We start from the raw sequence: 13,159 nt of genomic DNA on the forward strand, positions 1-13,159 counted from the left end.
TGTATGAGGTGGTATCAAAAAGTTTCGAGACTAGCTCTATTTACAAGAAATTACTTTATTTATGTAGGTTTACACACTATCACCTTCAAAATAGACCCCTTGCATATCAATACAGCGCTCCCAGCATTCTTCCTTTGAGCTGGATCTTCATCTTTGGGAAGAGGGCGAAGTCTGCAGGAGCCAAATCTGGTGAGTAGGGTGGGTGTGGAAGTGAGATCATGTTGTTTCTGGCGAGAAATTCACGTGTGAGGAGAGCTCGGTGACAGGGTGCATTGTTGTCGTGGAGCATCCAGTTTTTCGCACGCCACAGATCTGGTCGCTTTTTCTGAATGTCCTCCCGCAGATGCCTTAAAACCTGGCAGTTGAACTCGCTATTCACGGTCTGGCTACTGAGGATGAATTCACGATGCACGATGCTACGAATGTCGAAAAAGACAATGAGCATGCACTTGGTCAAGCTGCGGACCTGTCTCGCCTTTTTCGGTTGTGGAGATGATGGGCTCTTCCACTGTGAAGACTGTTGCTTTGTCTCAGGGTTGTACCCGTACACCCAAGTTTCATCACCGGTAATGATCCTCGACATGAGGGATGGATCATCCACGCCACGTTGACGGAGTTCTTGGCAGACTTCGAAGCGGTGTTCCTTCTACTCCTGGGTCAGCAGCCTGGGGACGAACTTGGCATCAACACGCCGCATGTTCAAATCACACGTGAGGATTGCCTGGACTGTTCTGTATGACACACCGACAGTGGCAGCAATGTTATGGAGTGTTCTCCGATGATCCTCATGCACAAGTTGCCGAATGGTTTCGACATTTTTGGGGGTGGAGCTCGTTGAAGGTCTTCCTGATCTCTCATCGTCTTCCAGTGATGTTCTTACGCTCTTCAAGCATGCATGCCACTCAAAACACCTCGAACGACTCATTGCAGCATTGCCGTAAACTTGCCGAATCATGTCAAACGTCTCTGTGGCAAATTTGCCCAGTTTCATGCAGAATTTCACGTTTACTCTTTGTTCTAACTTGCTGTCCATGATGAAATCGCAGATGTGGTAACGCAGGTGGTCAGAATAGCATCAGTTGCACAGCTCCCGATGTACACAGGATGATGTCTTTTGGCATACTGACTTATGAATATAGGTGCTCCCTGTGACTGTGCTTGCAGACTTGTGCTGCCATCTGTCGGCGTGTTACAAACTTACTCTCGAAACTTTTTGATACCACCTCATATTTGGTGTCTACTTTTTCCCTTTAAAATACAGTACATTTTATATACAGAACATTTTTCTATTTATAAGAAAAACTGCTCATTGCACAGTTTTTCTTCCCATAGCATACCTTGCCAGATTGCTCGACCTAATGAATAGGATTTGCTCTCTAACCAACAGGATGTGGATTCAAATTCCATTGTTGACATGAATATATGAGAATGTTTTTAGGTGATAAGAGTGGCTCTTAGTCCCTCTTATCAATACACACACTAGGATTACACCTTTCTTGGGTGGGATTAACATTAAAAAATCATTAACGAACACAATTTTTGAATTAAAAAAGAAATAGAGAAATGCCTTAAGAAAAACACTTATGCGATATGTTGTAATCTTTTCATCAGTCATATAGGATTGCATTGTGGGCTCTACCCAGCCTATTATGGCATGCTACCTGGCCCTTTCTACTTGATACGATTGATATATCGTATTGTTTGATGAAATACACAGACAAGAGCTATTAATATAGTGGGTAAAATGTTTATAAAGTTATTGTAACTCATCTTAAGACTCAGCATAGTAAATATCATATGATTTATGCTATTCCAATTCATTTGCTAAATGACAGAAAAAAAAAAAATTATTATTTTGAAGCAATTCCAAAGAGTCACTAAATCACTCTTATTTGGGTGATAAACAACTCATTTTGGTACAAGTAACTGGGTGAAAAAGTATAACTTATTTTTTGAATTTGATGTTTTAAGCATAATTTAATTACTGATGAATTCCACTTTGTTTCAGAATATGGTGAAATTTCTGCCTTTAAAAAAAGATTTAATGACTTCACAGAACTGAGAGATGCAATTTGTGAAGAAACAGAAAAAGAAGTTAAAACAAAGGGAGGTTTTTCAACAACACCAATTTCAGTGAAAATATTCTCACCAAATGGTAAATCATATTAGCCATAGCAAACAATTTTTGTCCACTTTATAAATTTTATTATTATTTTCATCCAGTAGACAGGAAGTTGCAGTAGGGCCATATTGCCTCATACACCATCACCTGTCATATCTTCCCTTAAAAAACTTACTTACAGATTGTAAATTGAACACTCCCACTAGCAATCTATTTCACTTGCTCACTGCTCACCAAGAGAAAAATATAGTCCTTACATCTTTTCTCTCTCTCTCTCTCCTCTTTTCTCTCCTCCTGCTATATACTGTATGATTTCATTCACCTCCATCATATGAAATCCTTTTATTAGTTTGTGTCTTTAGTATATAAGGAGGATCTGTTAGAACTGACTGAAACAAAAGCATTTTCTCAAGTGAAAAAAAAAAAGGGAGAGAAATAAGTTGAAGTTTGACATTTGAAGAGTACGGGAGAAAAACAACTTCAGTCCAATTTTTGCGAATTCAACCTATTCGCCATTTGTTTTTTTAATTTTTAAGTACTATTTAAATGAATTATGCTTAATATACATGAATGTACCATATCTATTATTTTTTTATTTTGTTATGCTATGTTTACTTGCATTTTGACAACAAGGAAAATTTAATTACGTTTTTTTCGGAAATCAATATCGTGGACTGAAGTTGTTTTTCCCCTGCAACTTTCATTTATTTGAGTATGAGTGCCATTTAATACAATAGGGATTAGCCTTGAATGAGTTTGCATGATTTTTAGTTAGAGTAATATGTAAAGTATAGAACTATACAATTTCAGTATGGATTTTTGTGAGGATGGTTCTTTGTTTGTGAAGGGCAGGGCTTGTTTTAGCATTACAGTTTATGATAAAGGATGCATGTGTTGGATAAGGGAAATTCATAGTGATATTCTTGGACTTCGCAAATGCATTTGATAAATTACTGCATAAATTGATAAATTGTTATATAAGCTGCAGAAGATGAGATTTGATAGCAAATTGATTAAATGGATTGAAGATTAGCTTTCTGAACAATACCAGCAAGATGTGTATAATTGAACATTGTCGCAGAAAGGAAGGTGACTATTGGCATGCCTCAGGATTTTGTTCTTGTGCCCCTACTGTTTAACTTTTTGTTAATGATATTTCTTGTAGATTGACTGGAGATCTTCAATTTTCTGATGATGCAAAGTTAGGTAGAATTATCAGAAGTATTCTGATGTCATTTCTCTACAAGAAGATTTGAATAGAATAGACTTTTAGCATGGATAGATAGTGGTATTGAAGTTTTAGTATTAATAAATGCAAGGTGCTACATTTTGGGGTGCAGAGATATAAGGCTATATATGATGTATCAGTGGAGCTATTATTCAGGATCTTGGGGTAATGGTAGACAGTGGACTAAAGTTCCAAGGGAACATTGCAAGTATTGCAAAGGCTGCTTATCATATTGCTGCTGTGATAAGAAGTGCAATGACATGTAGGGATAAGGAGGTGGTGCTTCTTAATAAGGCATTGATCAAACCACACATATACTATTTTGCTCAGGTTGGGTTGTCTAGTTTTCATTATTATATGAAAACATTAGGGAGGATCTAAACATGAATGAACCAAGTGATATCAGGCCTCTGGAGTGTTGGTCATGTTGAGCAGTTCAGGGAATGTAGATTGCAGGTGAGTGGAATGCATCACCAGAGTTTAGTGGATAGGAGGGGAAAAAAAAAAGGTAATATGATAGACCTTCAAGTTGGTTAAGGGTATTTTATGAGATTTATGCAGAACAAATTATAAAAAGAGTGGGTGGTAAAGATATAGAAGGTATGAGGTAGATTTTTTACATGGAGGATGGTTGGTGAGTAGAATGCATTGCCGGAGTGTATTGTGAATGCAGTTAGTGTAATTGATTTCAAGCATCGATATGATAGACATGTTGTTGGTTGAGTGAGCCTCCCACAATTAGTCTACTGACTCTCTAATAATAAATTATTGCTGTAATAATAATACAAGAGTGATAGATTGCATTTGAATGAACTTGATAGTCATCTGGAAAGGATTATTGGGAGAGAGCATAATCAAGCGAAAACGTTAAAAGTGAAAGAGATCTGAGGCAATAAGAAGGGATATTGAAGAGAAGGAGAAAAAAAGAGAATAAGTGAAACTGAAGGAGTGATTGTGAAAAGAGAGCATTAAAAACCAGGTGCAAGAGATGAAAAGGAGAGAATGGGCATAGAGTAGATCGAGAGGGATGAGTAAGTCAAAGTCAAGATGGACAGGGAAAGTGTGGCATTTTGTGTGTGTGTGTGTGTGTGTGTATATGTGTGTAACATAATGAAGGGGATGGCCTAGAATGTCTGGGGGAGGTCAGTTTAATCTGCTAAAAACAGGATAGATAGGACTAGTTGCAAATACATTACTTGGTTTGTTTACAAATGTCAGGACTGTTCAAAATAAGAGGGAAAAATTGCTTTCACTTTTCATTTCATTTGAGCTGGATGAGGATGATGTGCTATGGAGAATAAAATATTGAATATGGTATTGTCGATGAAACTAGGAAGGGAGCTAGATGCTGCTGATGATAGCAGAAGTGTGTCCACTCAAAAAGGTGGGCACACTTCTTCTGGTGAAATTAAACTGGCAATCTGGAAGAAGGAGGCATTATGGTATCAATATAAGAGAGTATGCAATATAGGTTAGGTGGGTTATGCACCCACAAAACCATTGTCTATGATTTTGAGACAGTATTACATAATGTTCGAAGTAGGAAGACAGGATGAAATATTTAGTGGGGAATATTGCTACTGGTCTGGAAATGTGGAGGATATTGTTAAGGAAATTGAAAGAAAATTGTTTCAGGGAAAGGTAATCACGTGGATGATTTTAATTATGAAGATATAGATTGAAATGAAGAAAGAGCAAGGAAAATAAATTCCTTAAGATTGAAAGACACTATCTTAGGTAGTATGTAACAAAGGGGAAAGAGTGCTGGATGTCATTGTTGTCAAAGGACATTAATCTGAATAAGAGGTTAAATCTGTCTATGTTGGTGATAATGCCACCATGTGAAGGTTTCTGTGAGGAGAAGTGTATATAAATTATGATCAGTGGGGAAGGAGATCAATGTTGCCTGGCAGCTAGTCAAGAAATATTTAACAGTAGCAATGTCTGAATGTAGTTCAAATGTAAGGAGGTAAAATAGGTAGGTGAGAAATGGGAGAACAGTGAGATTAAAGCAGGCACTCTGGAAGAAGGCAGTTTGAAGTAGGAGGCAAGTATTTTCCTACTTTGGTAGGAAAATGAGTTATATGATGGAGAAAAATGAAAATATAAACATTACTTTGCTAAACCCTGCTGTTAATACCTGAGAGTTCTTTCAATATGCAGCCAATGGAGGAAAGAATAACTTGAACCATATCCTCTTCAGTAGGTAACTATTGGAAAGATGAATAAATGAATGGGGATTCAGCTTAATGCAGCTCAGTGTAAGGTTGTGAATTTTGAGGTCTACAAATGAGATGCATATTGGTGAATTGTATTGAAGGAAGTGGAGGAAACAAGGGATCTATGGGTGATATGAATAGAATTTGAAGTTGAGAGAACATATTGTGAAGGTGGTGAAGACATTGCAGATATTGTTGCAATACTGAGAAGTGATGGCTGACAGAGATAAGACAGTGATGATTCCACTTTATAAGGTCCTGATCAGACCACATCTGGATTACTGTGCTCAGATCCAGTCACTGGAATTTGAAAGGGAGAAAGTGAGTTTAACTCCATTGAGGTGATAATAATATTTAGCACATCATTTTTACCATTTATCAATTACTTTAAATTGAATTTAAATGTATTAATTTACATGAATTAGGTAATTTAAATAATTACAATAATACTTATCTTTAGAACAGCCTGAGGAGTAATTGAACGCTATTATTATTATTACTACATGCCACCTCCAGGGAGTCCAAGGCCTCATCAATTACTTTAAATTGAATTTAAATGTATTAATTTACATGAATTAGGTAATTTAAATAATTACAATAATACTTATCTTTAGAACAGCCTGAGGAGTAATTGAACGCTATTATTATTATTACTACATGCCACCTCCAGGGAGTCCAAGGCCTCATCGAGGGAGGACACCTACTCTACAGCTCTGTCTCCATAATTCAGTCTCCACCTACTACACCAAACTGCAGCATCTACACCAATGCAATCCACTGCCCACCACCACCACTAATGTTTCACAGACAATCACAACACATCCATGCCCGCAGCAGGATTCAAACCTGTAGCCTTTTGGCTGGAGAGTGGATACGCTAACCACTCGGCCAACTAGGCCTGTATTATTATTATTATTATTATTATTTTGGGCGACTCCAGGGAGTCCTTAGACTCATCGAGGGAGGTCCTAAACATCATGTCCACACAACCATACGACATTCTCATAGTATCTATCATGCCTTGCCTTGAACTCACTCGCCATCATAGCACCCACAACAGACTCTGGCAGCTTATTCCACTCATTTACCACTCTAAAAGTAAAGAACCCAGCTCTAACACCCTTGCTAACCACACTCTTGCCCAGCTTCCATAGGTGTCCCCTAGTTCTCCCACCACCAGTCCTGATCTCAAAAATATCCTCTGAATTAATGCTATAGAATCCCTTTAGCAATTTGAATGTCTCAATCTTATCTCCCCTTTTCCCCTATCAACTAGTTTCTGCAACCCACAGATCTTCAACCTGTTCACATATGGTTCATTCCATAGACCTGCTATTATCTTAGTCACTCGCCTCTGGACCTCTCCACCTCCTCCCCATCAAGAAGGAACTGTGGTAACCAAATCTGGGCACAGTAGTCGAGATGAGGTCTTATCAAGGCTCGGTACAGAGGTACAATAACTTGCTTGTCTCTGCTCGTCAAGGTATTTTTCAACAACCAAGTGAGTTGATGAGCTGATTTAGCTACTTTTGCAATGTACTCCCTATCCACCAACACTCCCAAGTCCCTGGCCTCATCAATCTCCTGGAGTACAGTTCCACCAATGTGGTATACTGCTGCTAATCTTTTCACCCCAAAATGCATAACCTTACATTTTATCACATTAAATTGACATCCATTCTCCTTAGCCCAGAACTCCAATCTATCCAAGTCATCCTGCAAGATTTTGACATCTTCTGCATTCACTATCGCCCTACACAACTTTGCATCATCAGCAAACAAATGAACTGTTCCACTTAGATCCTTCCCTATATTGTTAATGAACAGATTAAACAGCAGTGGTCCAAGAACAGAACCCTGTGGCACACCACTAGTCACAGGCCGTCTTTTGGACTCTACTCCTGAATAAACTACTCTTTGATATCTCTCCATCAACCACCCACCTATCCATCTCACCAACCCTATATCCATTCCCATATGTTGTAGTTTACAGATTTGAATTCCATGTGGTATCCTGTCAAACGCCTTTGCCAGGTCCAGCATTATCACTTTAAACCCATTACCCCTATCCAGTTCAGCCGTCACTTTGTTATAAAACTTGAGCAAGTTACTCAGGCATGATCTACCCTTCACAAAGCCATGCTGTCCCCTGCACAGTATCTCATTTTCATCAATCCATTCCTGTATTTTTCCCTTGACTACTTTCTCCAAAACCTTGACAACGACTCCTGATATGCTGATCGGTCGATAATTTGCAACCGTAGTCTTGGATCCTCCTTCATGCAGTGAAACTATTTTCCTCTCTTTCCACACCTTCGGGACTAAACCAGACCCAAGACTCAGATTAAACAACATGGCGAAGGGCACTGATAATTCCTTAGCCGCTTCACGCAAGACCCATGCCGGTATACCATCCAATCCCACAGATGTATTCACATTAAGGTTCTGTAATAGACTATTCACCTCCACTTCATTCATCACAATTCCTATATGAACTAATGGTTCCTTCATTTTTTCAATGTCACCACCTGGATGATATACTTTTGCAAAGTGCGTGCTCAGTAACTCCACTATATCGTATGTAATAACGAATATTACTGCATTTGAATAAGTTGCTAAAAGAAGAGCTTTCAACTGAAAATAAAACACTGAATTGTCATATCTCTTGAAAATAAAATGATTTCTCCCATATCAGAAGCTATACTGACCTAATAGACTATTATCTATACAGTATAATAGTGTCTTATATTATATCATAGGCTGTTTTTAGAAACAACTCAGTCAAGATGTTGTTAGGGCAACTGAAGGGAAAACCCTATATAAAATATTATTCATGATGTCCATGAAATAATGAGGCTCATTGCAGAAAGTCTGCATTAGAACCAAAAAAAAAAAAAAAAATATCGAGCCACTTAAACTCATTTACTGTCTGTACGCTAGCCATTCTTTCATGCAATATCAGATCATTGTTTACTATCATCCTAGATTCCTTAAATTCTCTATCTTCTCATTATATATGCCCATCAATTATATGTACACACTTCCCTATCCTTGCCTTTCGAACTTCATGTGACTTTATCATAAAATGCAACGCAACGATAAATAGCTGCCAAAAGAATTACTCTTTGTACAAAAATTTGAAGAACACAATAGGAGACAAAATCCTTTACTTAACAATAATTATTGCTTAATTAATTAAATTATTTTATCTTTTGTCAAATTTTATCAAATTATCGATATTTCACAGGTTTATCTATATTTCAGTACCCTATAATATCCTACATTATAGTACAAACCTATGCTGACATCATAGACCTCTATATCTTTCAAGCAGTCTTAATTCTACACAGCCTCTCCAATACTGATTTTTAATCACAACTACAGATTAATATACTGGTCCAGAAATGGAAATATTAGTTGCATCATCACCATTTTTGTACAATAGCACAATTTTCCATTTGATTCAATATTATTATTATTATTATTATTATTATTATTATTAAAACAAGACCTCATGGAGTCAAAGACTCATCTAGGAGGTCCTTTTATCTTACACACACACATCTCATCATACCGTGTCTTAAACACATTCAAACTACTTGCAGACACCACGCTCTCAGGCAGGGCATTCCAATCACTCACAACTCTACACGAAAAAAACCTGCCTCTCACTCCCTTACTCACACCCTCCTTATACAGTTTCCACGGATGACCTCTGGTTCTCCCCTGATCTCCCACTATTCTCTGTAGAACTTCTCCACCATTGATCCTATAACAACCCCTTACCAACTTGTAGGTCTCTATCATATCTCCCCTCTTCCTTCTCTCCACGAGACTCTGCAAATTACATCTTTTCAATCTTTCCTCATACTCAACATTCCAGAGGTCAGAAACTACCTTAGTCATTCGCCTTTGGACCCTTTCCAACATCTCTTCATCCTTCTGAAAACCCGGTGACCAAATCTGAGCACAATAGTCCAAGTGTGGCCTAATCAAAGCCTTATACATTGGAACAAGTATCTCCCTACTTCTACATGTCAGTGTCCTCCGCATCATTCCCAGAAGTCTTTGTGTTGTCTTCACAATTTTGGCGATGTGTGACCTAAATTTTAGATCCTTATCCACTATCACCCCCAGATCTCTTATTTCCTCTACTTCCAACAATATATTCTCACCAAGCATAAATTCTGCATCCCATCTTTGTTTTCCAAATTTTAAAACCTTACATTTTGCAACATTGAACTCACATCCCCATTTGCTTGCCCAATCACTCAATTTATTCAAGTCTTCTTGCAAGGCCACAACATCTTCACTACTCTTTATGGTTCGTCCCAACTTTGCATCATCTGCAAACAACTGAATATCTCCATCCAAATCTTCACCAATATCATTAATATATAAGTTAAATAGTAATGGCCCTAAAACAGACCCCTGAGGCACTCCACTAGTGACTTTCCTTTTCCGGGATATTGCACCCCCATACACAACTTGTTGATACCTATCAGATAGCTATCTCCAATCCAAATGCACTAATCTAATATCCAACCCCATCTGCTCTAGTTTGACTGTCAACTTATCATGAGGTACTCTATCAAAAGCTTTTGCGAAATCCAAGTATATTACTGTGTATCCTTCTCCTCTGTCCAAGGAAGCAGTCACTTTATTGTAATAAGTAAGTAGATTACTAAAACATGACCTCCCTTTAGCAAATCCATGCTGTCCATCAAAGATAATACCATTGTTGTCAACCCAACTCTGGATCCTAGTTCTCACAAGCTTCTCCAACAACTTAACCACAACACCTGACACACAGATAGGCCTATAGTTTGATGCTTGAGTTCGATCACCTCCTTTATGAAGTGGCACAATCTTGCCCTCCTTCCACTCTTTAGGAACTTGACCAAGTGCAAGACTCGTATTAAAAAAATATGTCAAGGCAGGTGTCAACTCTCTAGCACACTCCTTCAGAATACGTGGTGACATATTATTATCAAGTCCCACAGCCTTATTTACATCTAGTTTACTCAACTCCCCAAACACCTCTTGCTCACTTACAGTCAGTCTCTCCTCCCCATCATCAACTGCTCTTAATCTCTCCATGAAGTCACATTCACAAGATTGAAAGATCTTTATGAATTGCTCATTAAGTATCTCCACAACACATTCTGCAACAGCTGTCTTTATACCATTTCCTCCAATCAATGTCATCCTTCCATAATCATTCTTTCTTTTGCTGGCTACATATCAAAAGAACTCCCTAGGATTCTTTTTGGCTTCATTAGCTAACTGCTGTTCATACCTCTCTTTAGCTACTCTCACCAACCAAGTCACCCTCCTTGCCTGGTCTTTGTAGACCTCATGAAATTGGTTACTTCCACTTCTCTTATGCTGTCTCCACAATGCCTTTTTTTTTCTGTATTGCATGCTTAATCTCTTTATTCATCCATCTCACACCTACCTCATTTAACCTTCTCACCCGTGGTATACATTTAGACATTGCATCTACTAAATAGTTTTTGAAAATCCCCCAAGCTGCATTGATCTCTTTTCCAGCTAACTCCTCATTCCATGCTACATCTGCAAGCTGTCTCCTGAGCTCTTCATAATCACCCCCCCTTGTAGTTCCACATATACCCTTTTTTCACAGGGGTCCTTGCAGTGCTGGCAACCACCCAGGTAATCACCTCATGGTCACTTTAACCAATTGGTGGATGATTTGACACCTCATTTATAATTACATCCTCCGATGAGATGACCAAATCCAAGACCCTTAATCCTCGTGTGCCCTCTGTTACATACTGTCTGAGGTAGTTATCCCTCAAAAACTCAAGAAACTCATTTTCTTTACTTCCAGTCGCTATCTCTTCATTCCAGTCTATATTGCCATAATTAAAATCACCCATAATGATCACCCTTTTCTTATTTGCTTGGCTTATTTGACTATACATCATTTCACTATCACCACCATCCACATTATCAGGTCTATAACAACATCCCACCAAGTATTTGATTCTATTCACCTCTATCTCACACCATACTGCCTCAAAACCACTGGCCCTATTTCCCTCTTGCATCTCTACCTTGTATGGACATAACTCTTTCTCTATCATCAATAGCACTCCCCCTCCCTTTTTATCCCTTCTATCCTCACGAAACACATCATACCTTTCCATCTCTATTCCTGTCAGGATGTCGTCCTCATCTAACCATGTCTCACTTATTCCAACAATCTCTGGGTACACAGACACAATTAGTGCAACCATTTCATCCGCCTTGTTTCTTATGCTTCTAGCATTGGTATACAAACACAACAACTCATTTCTGGATCTACATCTAGTTCCACTGATACCATTCACTCGATGTGATCTCTCCATGCTGGGCTGGGGCCATTTCTCTTTCTGCTTCTTCATTTTAGAACCCTTTGCAACAACATCTGTTTCCTCTTGATCCCTGGTCATCCCATTACTTTCCTGCCTACACATGCTCTCACCTCCTCTTGGAGCATCCACCTTTCTCACGCTGTGTATCCCTGTCCACCCTGGGCCACCCCGTTTCCCTGCTCCTCTTGCACACCCATTCTCTCATTTTCTATACTCATACCACTCACCTCTCCATTGATTTCCACTTCTTCAATCTCTCCTGTCTTACTCTCCTGCTCTTCCACATCACTCCCCTCTCGATCTGATTCATTTTCTCTATTCACTTCTCTACCTTCCAGCAGCAGTCTCTCCAAGCAACTCACACCATAACCACTCAAATCCAGTCCATCGCTCCCATACAGCTCACTTCGTCCCTCAAACTCATTCCACACATTAACAAACTGTACTCCCATCTCCTCACACATTTCAGCCAGAATACCATTCATAATCCTTGCTCTCCGCCTCATTTCACCACAGTCATACCTAGGCAACACACTGACCACCCTTCCTGTCACACTATTCTGTTTTATCTTTCCAAGCAGTCTCTTGACATTCATTTTGACATGCTCTTTGTTCTCTCTCAAATCATTTGTACCAATTAATACAATTAACTCTTTTGCTCGCTCCCGCCTCATATCCAATGCCTCAATCACTCTACTTATTTTACCACCTGGAAAACATACCTTGTGCATTTTATCCTCTAGCACACCTTTAATAATGGAGTCGCCATACAACGCCACTCGCTCATCTTTCGTTAACTCTTTCATGCCATCATGATTTATTTTAATAGTTTTGACCTGAATTCTCTTAATTTCATTCCGCATCCATTTCATTTCTTGCCTCATCCAATCTAATTCACTTTCTGAACCTCGCGACACATTCTCTCTATCATTAAATCTTTCTAAATTTCTAACTCTCGACCCCCTCTTCTCACATTCCCTCTCATTCATCCTTCTTTGTTTCCGTACTTTCGGTCCAACATACGTCCAACTTTCACTATCATTCTTCTCACTTTCACTCTTATTTATCTTTCTTTGTTTCCGTACTTTCGGACTAACATGCGTCGAACTTTCGCCATCATTTATTCTTTTGATTTTTTTTACTTGCAATTTCTGCATTACGCAAGTTCTACTTTCATTCGTTCTCTCAATTTCGTTTCTTTCCACCTCAC

At 38.7% G+C, this 13,159-nt stretch overlaps 1 protein-coding gene across 1 annotated transcript in view; it reads left to right on the forward strand.

Annotated features, from left to right (window-relative positions):
- LOC150093743 (dynamin-1-like) overlaps positions 1–13,159 on the forward strand; it is a 293,501-nt gene that overhangs the window by 51,680 nt on the left and 228,662 nt on the right. The window contains exon 4 of the mRNA XM_090413039.1: positions 2,009–2,155. Within this exon, the coding sequence (XP_090269165.1) occupies positions 2,009–2,155 (147 nt within the window). The remainder of the gene's footprint in view (positions 1–2,008; positions 2,156–13,159) is intronic.

Source organism: Typopeltis vanoorti, chromosome 23 (assembly GCF_054136105.1).
Source record: "Typopeltis vanoorti isolate ZY-2024b chromosome 23, IOZ_Tvanoo_1.0, whole genome shotgun sequence".
NCBI lineage: Eukaryota > Metazoa > Arthropoda > Arachnida > Uropygi > Thelyphonidae > Typopeltis > Typopeltis vanoorti.